Source organism: Pseudoliparis swirei, unplaced genomic scaffold, assembly GCF_029220125.1.
Source record: "Pseudoliparis swirei isolate HS2019 ecotype Mariana Trench unplaced genomic scaffold, NWPU_hadal_v1 hadal_53, whole genome shotgun sequence".
Lineage (NCBI taxonomy): Eukaryota > Metazoa > Chordata > Actinopteri > Perciformes > Liparidae > Pseudoliparis > Pseudoliparis swirei.
This window is the reverse complement of record NW_026613289.1, coordinates 8,174-20,701: the sequence shown is the minus strand read 5'-3', so window position 1 is coordinate 20,701 and position 12,528 is coordinate 8,174. Positions and strand designations below refer to the sequence as shown.

At 42.1% G+C, this 12,528-nt stretch overlaps 1 protein-coding gene across 1 annotated transcript; it reads right to left on the bottom strand.

Moving 5' to 3' along the window:
* Positions 1–7,401: 7,401 nt before the first annotated feature.
* LOC130191416 (neurexin-3a-like) lies at positions 7,402–8,396 on the bottom strand. Its single transcript, XM_056411067.1, has one exon. It carries the CDS (start codon positions 8,170–8,172, stop codon positions 7,402–7,404), a length of 771 nt encoding a protein of 256 aa, XP_056267042.1. The 5' UTR covers positions 8,173–8,396.
* Between the last annotated feature and the right edge of the window lie 4,132 nt (positions 8,397–12,528).

The window sequence follows — 12,528 nt, the reverse complement described above, 5'->3', positions numbered from 1 at the left end:
AGGTCTACAACAGTTATGGATGGCTTTTGGTCAAGGAGTGAACATGAGGTGGATTCCTGTACATGACCTATGTCAGTGTATAGGAAGAGAGAGGAGAAGAGGAATCCTTTTCTTCCATGCCTTTACAGGCTGTGATGTTGTTTCAGCCTTCCGTGGCAAAGGGAAGAAGACTGCTTGGCAAACGTGGGGTGTATTTGATGAAACCTCTGAAGCAGTGGCGGCTGGTGAATTTTTTTTGGGAGGGGGCGCAGTTTAAATAGCACTCAACAATGAGAAGAAAAGAGGTTTTGAGTAGAATATTGTAAAAAACAACGCTTTATTTCAAGAAAACACCGTGCTCAACAATGTCCAATAACAACTATCAACACACTGTAACTTTGGGCATGAGAGGTTCAGAGCAGAATGCTTTAAGAAACATTGGGTTGGGTTTCAGAGGTTTGCAAAATAAAAGAGTTTCACCCTCACATGAAAGAGGTTCAGAGCAGAATAGTCAGAAAGAGATCACATGTTACATTGGGTGTCTTTACTACGTGTAAAGAAAAGTAGCCTCCTCTCTTTAAAGTGGTCAAACTTCTCAATAACTCTCTAGTTAAAGTCAATCATCAAACCAGCCTGTTTCCATTATTCATGAGGGAATGTGTGTTTTCAGAACTTCTTTGTTGTGTTTTCGATGCCAGTTCGGTCTCCTTCTGCTGCTCTGCAAACAGGGTTAGCTTCATGCTGTTAGCAAGTTAGCTCCATTCTCTTAGCTAGATAACTGCGGCAAGATTCGTGCTTTACACTTGTCTGCAGCTCTTTAGATCCCTCCCCCCGTTGTAGTCCAGAGAGTTTCAGTCCCAGGACTTTGGAACAACAGACAGGGGGATCTAAACAGCGCATTACTCACTGAGCTCCAGCTAACCAGCTCCGTTAGCAACCTGCTCTGTAGCTCCGTGGAGCTCTCTGGGCTGAGGGAACAATAGGCTACGTCTCTGATCTGCCGAATAGTCCAGTCACGTGAAATAATAAAACGATGTCATTGTCCAATGAGCACACATTTTTGTGACCCAAGATTCACGTTTCATCCGCCAATGAGAAGCTGTCCATGCCGAAACGACTGTGAAATGTTTGCTGCTCACGCACACACATGTTTGGCCGGTGTCCCGAAAAAGGGGAGGGGCTTCTCTCCGTGAGGATGAGTGGCGATATATTATATTTTTTCACATTAACTTAAGTGGTTGTTGACAGGCTGACGGTCTCCCACACACATTTAGCGCGTCAACACGGTATATTTACTATTTAAATGATTTGGCATACAATGTTTTTTGACAGGATGGTTTTTTTTTTCTTTTTTCGTTTTTTTCATCTCAAAATTTAAGAGGGGCGGCGCCCTAGCACCCTCTATGGACGCACCGCCACTGCTCTGAAGTCTTCACCAAACTCAGCCACTATCCACCAAGAATAGATGACAGTGACCTGACGAATTTAGAAAGGTTTGTGGTCATGATGTATGACAAATCCAGTGAAGCAGCAGGAGTGGATGATGCCAGGTTGGACTTGTTTGCTAGAAAACAGCGGTCATACAAAGCCATTCTTCTGACTAAAGCAGCATTGCTTCAGCCAGGCAGGCTGCATTTGGAGTCAGGAAACAGCATTTCAACCAGAACCAGAGAGTCCTTCTGAGTGGGGATGGACCAAGAAAGATGATCAGTGGCAGGTCCTCTGAGAGGACAGCAGCTGACCAAATGTGGATGCAAGGTAGAATGCAAAGGAAGATGCAAATGTTACCAGTTTGGTCTTACCTGTACAGCTCTGTGCAGCTGTAGGTATCTGGACTAGAAAGAACTGAAATGAACTTTCAAACATTTTAGATGTCTCAGAAAAACAAAATTGATCTAACCTCCTCAATAACATGATACATTCTGTTTATTAAATATTCTTCATATTAAATCATTTTTCTGTCTTTTTCCATGTTATTTACAAGAGATGTCACCAAAAGACCCTCAATCATTAAGATTTTTTACATTATTGATATTCCCAGGGCAAATAATAGAGGATTTAATGGTAAAAATATAAAAATATGTCCCATGGGTACAATTCTGTGGCAGAATATGTCTGTCAAGCAGCAAAATTGGCGGCCATTTTTGAAATGTAAGTGGCTAACATTCTTTATTTAATTAATGACCCCAGAGGGAAACATATACCAAATTTGGTGCTTGTTTCCACTTTTGAACGATTGTTACAGTCATCTGCCCCACGAATACGGAGTGTAACCAACTACAGTGTTTATTATACTGTCTTTACAGACAGAGTGATTTGATCCTTTAGATCCGTTACTTCCTCCACATCCCTCGGTCCTGAGATACATTTCATGTTTGTGTAAACAATAAAAAATAGAAATGCGTTAGGATATTGGTCAGAAATTAAAATGACCAGGGTTTCTGGCAGGAGGCAGATAGGTGAGAGAGAGAGAGAGAGAAACAGGTCGCCATGTGGAGGCCGTAAATCAAGGTTGGGGTAGGCGGCCAATCAGCCACCAAGGGTCACCAGTGCGTTCATGTCTGCGTCTCAGTGAGTCACGCATCACAGACAGTGCTGAGCGACTCTGTGATACTGTGTGTGTGTGTGTGTGTGTGTGTGTGTGTGTTTGTGTGTTATGGGGAGGGGTTTTGTTGGATGTTGTGAGAGAACACCACATTCAACAAAATCGTATTCATTTGCTTTCACTGCCAACTATGTTGACTGACCTTTAGGCTTGATATGTGGCAATAAATTAACAAACACCAAATGTAATGTTAAAAGACACTTCCAGAACAAGTACACAGTATTTTCTGAAAGGTATCAAGCTGCAGAGAGTTTACAAACCTCTAGTCTAAAACTCTGCTTATAGGATGCTCAGTTTTAGCGTAGCAGAATATATGAGTTTTAAAATGGAAACGTAGAAGTGTGGATGTAACTGCCATGAATGTTATTTATGTCATTTGTAGTAAGTTTGGTTGAATATATATTATTTGTACAACTCGTTTATTGAATGTTGGTTTGTTTTTGTTTTGTATTTGGTGGGAACTATTTGCGTGTCCTGTGTTGCGCTGGGACGCATTTGATTGCAACAATCTCAGGAGAACATGTGGTTGAAGCTAGTAAGTGCAAGTAAGAGAAGAATACCTGTTTAAAGTGGACCCATTCCCTCGTGGTTATGTGCAGCCAGTGAGGTACGTTTATGTTTTACGTTAATGTTTTCGTCGCATATATTTGTCAACTGTATTTTACGTAATGTCAACGTCAACCTTGTTAAATGTATTTTGTACAGTTCGACGGTGGATTGAAGGTGGATGGTGACGGCGGTTATGTGAAGTGCGCCCGCATCCAATAAACATCCGTCATTAATGAAAGAACAACGGTGGCGTCTAATTCCTGGAGGGAGTGATAGTGGACATGGCTTATTTGTTTCAGAGTTATTTTATTTCATCCATCCTTAGCATTCTATGAGCAGTGGGCTGCTGTGAAGAGTCCGGGCAACAACTGGGGGTTCAATGTCTTGCTAATGGTCTGTGAGGAGGACGCGTATCGAACCTGCTACCTTGTGGTGACAGGACGACTGCTCTACCCGAGGAGCCACACATATGGGGAGGGGTTGAGGCCTGCTTATGTGTGTTTAATTGACCTCAATGTAGGACGACAGTGTATTTCTTTTCTTCTCTTCATAAGAGTTTAATATAGTTATAACAGGTAAAATAGCAATACAATGTCAAGAAGTGTCTTTATTCTTATTACATAAATACACCAAACTCTAGTTTAAATACAGATATGACTGTATATAAAAGTTTACAAGCTGTTTTATAAAATAGCTTTCGCAGCCTCAGACGCATTTTATTTGGTGGGAAATAAGGAACAATGGCTCGCTATGAAACATTAGTCAAGTATGAGTAAGCACCTAATTAATCATTTATAAAGCATTGTTCCACATTTTATAAATGATGGATTCACCATTTGTATATTAAGTATTATAGAGTGTTACCGAGCAATAGGACCAGAGAGAGAGACACTTCCAGGCTTCTAGGTTTAGCTGCCGCTGCTCTACGGTTGTCTTAACTGTAACTGTTTTAATGTGTTGTACGGCGACCTTGAGTGCCTTGAAAGACGCCTTATAAAATAAATGTATTATTATTAGGCCACTGCATGACCAACTATTACAGAGAAAAATAAACGGTAACACTTTATAAGAACTGCACTCTATTAAGCATTACATAATACTTCATTTACAAATAGTGAATCCATCATATATGAAGAGTGGAACAATGCATTATAAATGAGGAATTAAACCCATTTTGTAGTTTTTCCCTTTTAGCGCCCCCTTCAGTTTTTGAGGTATTTAACGTTTACTTCAGTGTCGTAAATACCCAGTTACGATAGATGCAGCCTCGCATACACTTGTATTGAGTTGGGATCATGTGTTGTCCTGTATTATAATTATAATTATTGTTATTATTTGTACGTGTCACGGGTTATAAAAGGTGACGAGGGGGAGGTGACGCGAGGTTTTTTTTGTTTGGAGCGCGGTGACAGGCGGCGGTCTTGTGAGCGGACTCAGAACGGCAGCAATCCGGCGACTGTTTCTATTTAGGATTTATACCAACAGGCGGGATCACTAATACGAAGACTGCGCAGGAACACTGTGAACTGGGCCCAGCACCTACCGGACTAGGGTGAAGTAGCGCGGGGATTGAACGCGCGCCCGCCACGTTCCGCCTGGTCGGTCAGCTGTTTGCCGGCTTTTGGGGGGAGGGGGGGTGTGTGCGCGTGCAGTCATTTACTTTTGTTTTGGGGGACTGCAAAGACTTTGGGGACTGTCGGGATCCGGGGATTATACTTCGTTTTCAGTGGGTTTGATTGTTTGTCGTGTATGTGTTCATTTTGGGGGCTTGCAGATGCATTGAATTTGATTTAATATAATAACATTTGGGTTTCCGCATATCGACTGTTTTTCTTTTACGACCATTTGAGCAGAGAGAGTTAACACCAGAATTCACAGATCCGCCCATTCCCTTTTTTTTTTAGCAATTGTACCTTTTCCCCTTGATTGAGTTGCTAAGGGCGAATTGTTACAACATAACCAAAAGAATGACAACATTTAGTCAAGATGAAATACCGATCGCGTTTTCAGCCTATATATGTTGTTTTCTAAATGTTTGAATGTGGAGTACGTGTGATCGAATACAATATTGTTGACAATACCACAAAGCTACATAAAAAAGCTACCATTATACTGTAGCTGCGAGCGTGGAGTGGCACTATATGACATTGCTGGTTTTATTCAGACGGTGTGTACAAAACGATTACATTTTATATGTCCAGCCCTCACACTTAACCAAAATGTACAAAATGTATATTGTGCATTTTTTTTTTAAAGATTCTATTCCACTACATATTACGTAATGTATCATACAAAGACATATGTCCTGTTGCCGCAGTGAGCGGGTGAGCTGGTGGTATTTTTCTCTTCTATCAGCCAGAGTGCTCAGCATGTGTGATATTATGGGATGTGTCACAGTGTGCACCATGCAAGCTCTCCAGATATAGTTAAATGAGACTTGTGATGTTGGACATTAAAAATGAAAAGGTTAGAAGCCCCGCCTTGTGGTTATATGCTTATGCCAACCTGTCAAGTTGATGCATGTCAAAAATGTTACTACTTCATCGTTAGACATTTGTGTGAAATTGTCAAAATCAGCACGTTAAGTTTAAAAATCTCAATGATAAACTGATTATATTTAATTTGTCCAAGACATTGATCTATAAACCGACTCACAGACTCAAGGTCAAATAATGGATCTGAAGTATTAATCGTGATGAGAAAGGTGCTAAGCTATTCAGCAGATTAGTGATGATGGGGCAAACATGATCTGATCCCAGACCTGTACCAACAAGAACAGAGCCATCGATGTGACTGGTACTCAGAAGGCCGTATAGAGAAAATGTGTCTCCTCTACTGTGCGACAAAGCAGCTTTTCTGTAATACGTAACATACTAGATAGATAGATATGTACTTTATTAATCCCCAAGGGGAAATTAGTTATCTGCATTTAACCCATCCTTAGTTATTAAGGAGCAGTGGGCTGCAGTGATGCGCCCGGCAAGCAACTGGGGGTTCAGTGCCTTGCTCAAGGACACTTCGACTTGCTACTAATGGGGAGAGCCGGGATCGAACCGACAACCTTGGGGTTGCAGGACGACCCCCTTACCCCACTGAACTACAGCCGCCCCAAATAGTGAGCGCTAGCTGCTTCGAGACAATAAAAAGACAACCTAAATGCCATCAAGTCAAAGCAGCTCAGCACCACACACACACGCACACACACACTAATCTTTAAATTACAGATTCCCTGGCCTTTTGTCTGTGTGCAGGGGATTTGGCATCGGCCCAAATGAGATGTAAATTCTATATCTGTGAGAGGTTAAGGAGAGCGCTTGAATTCAGTGATGGGGGGGGGGGGGGGGGGAATAACGAAACAAATATATTACAACAAATGACCTCTGATCGGAATTAATGAAATGGAAAAGACTTTCTCATTGAAGTGGTATTGATTATCTCATCAGGAGTTAGATCATTGTGTATTCCGCTGCTAGGAGTGGCCTGAAAATGTGCATCGATTGTGAATAATTAAGTACATGACAAGAGTTTTTTGCCCTGAAAAGGAGCAGTGCTTACAGGATCCATTTTATGTGTCGACTGAATGTTTACCGAAGAGCTCAGGATTGATCAAATCCCAGAAAATCCAAGTTTCTACATAAAGCAAGCAAGAGTGCCTTTTATTAGGCCTAAAGGGAGAAAATACTTGGGGGGAGGGGGAATGAGTAAAGGGCTCTTTTTTTAATAAAAATCCATTTTGGTCTCGGTACAGCCGGCTGTGATTGAAACAGCTCTGGTGAAAAAAAAAATCAGCACAAAAGGATGCGGTATAAAACGCCTGCCATTTTGTGATTGGGGGAAGAAAGGGGGCTCTCTCTATAGGCGTCCTTATCACTGCCTGCAGGACCGACACGGGCAACCTGCGCCCTTAGGGGCTAACCATGTTGGATCTCACTCACACACGCACGCACACACACAATTAACAATCCTGTAAAGTAACATGACAAATTAATTTACACTATGCTTGTAAAATCAGCTGGAAAAAAAGAGCTGGGCAGCTGCAGTTCTCCAAATGTGAAGGAACACTCACTGAAGCCAGATTATGTAGATGATTTTTTTTCTTCCTAATTCTATACCTTCAACTTCCGTTGGTCCCAGACCTCTGAATTATTTGCATCAAACCAAGCCCTCAGGAAGAGCTGTGGGCTGTGAGGCAAATCTGACATAATCTGGCCTTCAGTTGGAATTTAAATAAATAAAAATGTATGAATGTAAGAATACAAAAGTATTAATTAAGTTAAAGTTGAAGAGAGTGAAATATGTTTCACAGTTGGAGTCCTGCCAAAGTCCATCAGGGTGAATGACAATGGCATGTTACCTTCAATGCAGAAGCGGCCCTTGTATTCCGTTTTGGAGCAGTCACACACCGGCTCTCCGTCCACCACCGAGCATGTACCTCCATTCTCACACAGGTTCACCGTGCACCACCCTTCAGACTCCAGGGGCACCTTAAGGCTTCCCAGGAAAAGGGGCTGTGAGATGCCATATTTGAGGTCAGTAATTGAGCCCCTGAAGGGCTGCATGTTTCGCACCGTCGGCAGTGTGAGTGCACCTTTGCGGATATCCTGAGGCACTCCGCCCAGGAACAGATCGCTGACTATTTTCATGAACTGACGCTGCGGTCGCACTTCATCCGCTTTGGCCTGGCCATCCAGTATCAACACTGTGCGCAGGTTGTACCTGCTCACACTGGAAAAGTGCCAATTGCCATCGTCCACCCGTCTGTCGGACACGACGGTGGTCTCGGCGCAGTCGATGCTGAAACTGAGCTGCAGCCGGCCCTCCACCACCGACAGCTGCAGGAAGTCACAGTAGCCGCCGTCGTCAAAGTACAGCAGCAGCGCCTCCGACGCCTCCGTCTTGAACTGGAAGCTGAGGTCACCGCGGGTGCTGGCATCCCAGCGGAGGTAGCGTGCCCACTGACCTGGTGTGCCTAGAAAGTCCAGTCCCAGACACGCGCTGAGGAACACTTGCAGCGTGATGGAAAAACGCAGAGGACCCATAGCTGCAAAGAATGTTCTAATCCAAGGGAAAAGTCAATCAGATTCAAGTCTTAGGCTAGTCAGGCTGAATTCCTGGGATCCAAAGTGTTATCGACAATATGTGCAGAGATATATTCTGATAAGTTCTTGTAAAAAATATGTTTTCAAAGGGAAAAGGGCAGTAGTGGGAGAACAGTCGTTGTAGGAACAGTCTTAGGTATGGTCACATCGTTAAATGGTCCAGTAGTTGCAAGGCAGTGGTCGTATAGGAGGAAGTGTTGTTTTCCTCCGGCAAGGTGACGGTGATGTTTTCTATAAGTTTCTTTTACACTTCAGAACAGATGCTATCAAGACTCGTGGTGCAAGGTCTTATCGGATGGACTTCTCTTCTGAGGGGCGAGATGAATTTCCTCCTTCATGTTGATCGTTGGGAAATGGAGCTGACACGGGATCCACTGGCCTCTCTTACTTCCATCACTGTCAGAAAAAAGAGAAGCAGAGGGTTAAAACGGGTCAGTCGGCATTGATTTCAGTACATCACACATCCTGAGGGGCTATCTTGCTTCAAATCTCATGACAGCAGCACATGACATGCACTTGTACAATGTAATTAAAGTTACATAAGTGCAGGTGGTACCATGAAAAAAGGAAAAAAGAACGTCAAAAACATCAGCACAGTCATTATGGTTACCTGTGGTTTAAATAATGTACTCAGTGGTATAACACTAACTAAGTACTTTTATTCAAGTACTGGTACATGTCACTCAAGCTTCCCAAACAGGGGAAGTAACTGCTATACATGTGTATATACTAACTGATACAGTGGTGGTACTGGTACTAATTATACAGTGTCACAACGTGTAATATGCCCTCAATGTGCTTAATGTGTCATAATGTAGGTTTACAGTTGTATATTACATCATTATCAGAATCAGAATCAGAAACCGTTTTATTGCCAGGAATGTTTACACAAACGAGGACTTTTTTTTGGCCGAAGTTGCAACTTTAGACATGACAAACAACAATCAACGCGACAGCAACAGTGAACTTAAGTATAAGATAAAGAGCTCAGACTTTATACTCATTTTATACTCATCATGTTGATTCTAACATTCAACCTCTTAGCTACCATATACTCTCTACGGCTGGACAGTATAGATAATATTAATGTATACTATTTCATCAGTTGATATTTGTTCGTAAATCCAATCCGACGCTCGACATTAAAATGAGAACACTGCTGTCTGAAGAAACAGAGCCTTCTATTTCTACATGAATTCAGGAATGGATAAGTTAAAACCTTCCGATGAATACCTCCAATCCAAACAGCCTCCTTTGCAAAATCTTGTCACCAGTGAGGATGATAATGAGATGAGACTGGATCAATATGAAAATTATTTAAGAGAGCGTAGGCGACGAGGTAGTGAAACTAACCCAGTAAGCTTCATTTTTCATGAAATAGTATGGCAAGTATAACCTGTCACAGACATGTCAGTGTCCACAGTATGCTTTACTGCTGCTCCTTATTAGTTAGGATTCATGATTACAAAACCAATGCATTTACTTCCATTAGCTTTTATTACCTTCGCATTGGAAGGTTATGTTTTGATCGCCGTGTATTTATGTATTTATTTATGTATTTATTTGTATGCGTGTTATTCGCAAAACTCAAAAAGTATTGAAGCGAATCGCATGAAATTTGGTGGGATGATTGTTTATTATCCGGGGACCAGTTGATTAGATTTTGGGATCGATCGGGTCAAAGGTCAAGGTCAAAGGTCATGAACAGGTCAAATCTTCTTGAATCACATGGAATTTGGTGGGATGATTGGTTATTATCCGAGGACAATTTGATTAGATTTTGGGATCAATCGGGTCAAAGGTCAAGGTCATGGAAAGGTCAACATCTTTTTTTTTACCATAGCACGATACATTTTTGTCCAATTGGCATGCAACTAATGCCAAAATGTTCATAATTCAATGCCCAATCTTGTGATATCCGAAGGTATGCGCTCTACCGAGTGCCCGTTCTAGTTACTTTAGTTTTAAATAGAAAAGATGTGTCAACAGGAGTGTTACATGACCAATCATTAAAATCACGACCAATGGAAACATTTATTGAATCGGGCCTGTAGCAACATCCTCGTACTAAAAAAATTAAAAAAATTCACCATGTTTGAATCGCTTGACATTTACAAGCTGCCCATATTCACAAATAAATAATATTGACTTCTCTTCAAAAGAATTCCCTGGATATTCATCTCTCGTACAAAATTAACGCTTTCTTGACACGTGGTTGAACTATTCATACAGTGATAGCGTGTGCAGTTATGGTGATACTAGAGATTGTAAAGCTTACCAAAACTCTCCTGTAGTGTAGATTAGAAAGTAATCAAGATGCACCTATTTTATATCTGTTGCGTTCAGGTTCAGCAGTAAGGAACGGGGATGAGCACATGAATAGGTCTACATTAGTTTATGAGCTTCATGGAGGCTGACCTTGCCATCTTGTAGACAGATACAAAAACAGGTGGAGGTGACAACACAAATGGATATATATTCAGTTAGTGGGTGAATAAAAAGAAAATGTCTACTGGTAAATGTTCAACGCATTATAGCACGTTACTCAATTAAGCAGTGCAGCTGCCATCCTATGCAAAGCACTTATGAGATGTGTTGATATTACATTTAAACCGTCTTCTTAGGTGCAGTTGAAACAAGTTGTGAACATTGACATAGCTCTTTTTAAGTTGATATGATGAACTTGAATACACTTGCAGATTTACAGATCCACCAGACAGAAACATTTGACTTCCTTTGAGGTAGACCACCTGTGTCCATGTGGTGAACAACTAGTGTACAGTGGCGTTTCACAGCTTTTCCTCTGAAAGATGTGGGCCGGATAAGTAAACAAGGAGCCATTACCACCAAAAAGCTTAAATGATAAATAAATCCCTTTGACCAAACTGTCGTCACACCAAATCCACGTTGTATGACCTACGGTCATTTGATTGTTCTGACCACAAATCGACATTAAAAATAACCATTTTAAGAACAATGGGTCCTCCATTCTGACTAAGTCAGTGATCGGGCCCTATAATAATAGTAATAAATATAAATTGGCATTATATATAATATGGTCATTCATGAACCAACTTCCTTTTTTGGGGCCTGAACAAGTCTTCAAGTCTTGTGTGCTCTGCTGAGCCATGTGTCTGTTCCTTGAGTCTGTTCTGCCTCTACCTGGTTGTCACGATCTTCTATACCCTACCTGCCATTAAAATGATTATACCCGATACCAGATTTCGATACAATACCATAACATCAATATGATACCATAAATACGATACTGGTATATTGATCTATAATAGTAATAAATAAAATATCTGTATGGTTCACTTTTTACCAAAAAAGAGACAAAGCACTGAAATATTTCACTTCTGGCATCTTTTTGTGAATATTTTTAAACCGAAGACAGTCGGCAAAAGCTCCGCCACTTCACTCGCTGTGAGCGCTGCGTGCAGACAGCTTGACACGGAGCAGCATGTGCGCGCTGATCGAGCGCTCTTTTAATAAAGTATTGATGCTAAATCATATCGTTTTTAACGTACGGATACCTTGTTAGTATCGATACACCATGCTACATCACAGCAGTAGATGTAGCGGGCTAACATTCAAGCTAACACGATCCACTCAAACACCATTGACATCTTAACGCTGATTGGCGGAGACTTGACACGTCCCGTCAAAGATGTTTTATTGCGAAGATCACCACATCGCATTTTCTCCTTGTCTCACTGCAATCTCATAAACGCCGGCCGGCCAGTTGACTCCCCAACTGCATCACAGACGACATCAACTTTGTGTTGAGAACACCGTACCCACCAGGACTGTAAAGATCTTCTCAAATGGCAAACCCTGGGTCTCTCCGGAGATAAAGGCCCTCCTCAAGGAGAAGAAGAGGGTCTTTAGGATGGGTAACGAGGAGAAACTGAGGACTGTTCAGAGGGAGCTGAGGATGAAGATCAGGGAGGGGAAATATATCTCCAGGACGAAAATGGAGGACCAGCTGCAGCAGAATGACATCAGTGGGGTCTGGAAGGGCCTCAAGGCGATGTCGGGGTTCAAGGGGCCCAACCAACAGCCTGTGGGGGACCAACAGTGGGTGAATGAGCTGAACCAGGACTTTTTGGAATGGTGCCAGCGGAACCGCCTCCACATCAACTGCAGTAAGACCAAGTGGTGGACTTCCGCTGTGGTAAACGCACTGCTCCGGTACCAGTGAGCATCCAGGGACTGGACATTGAGATTCTAAAATCTTATAAGTACCTGGGTGTTCACCTGAACAACAAACTGGACTGGGCTGACCACACACTC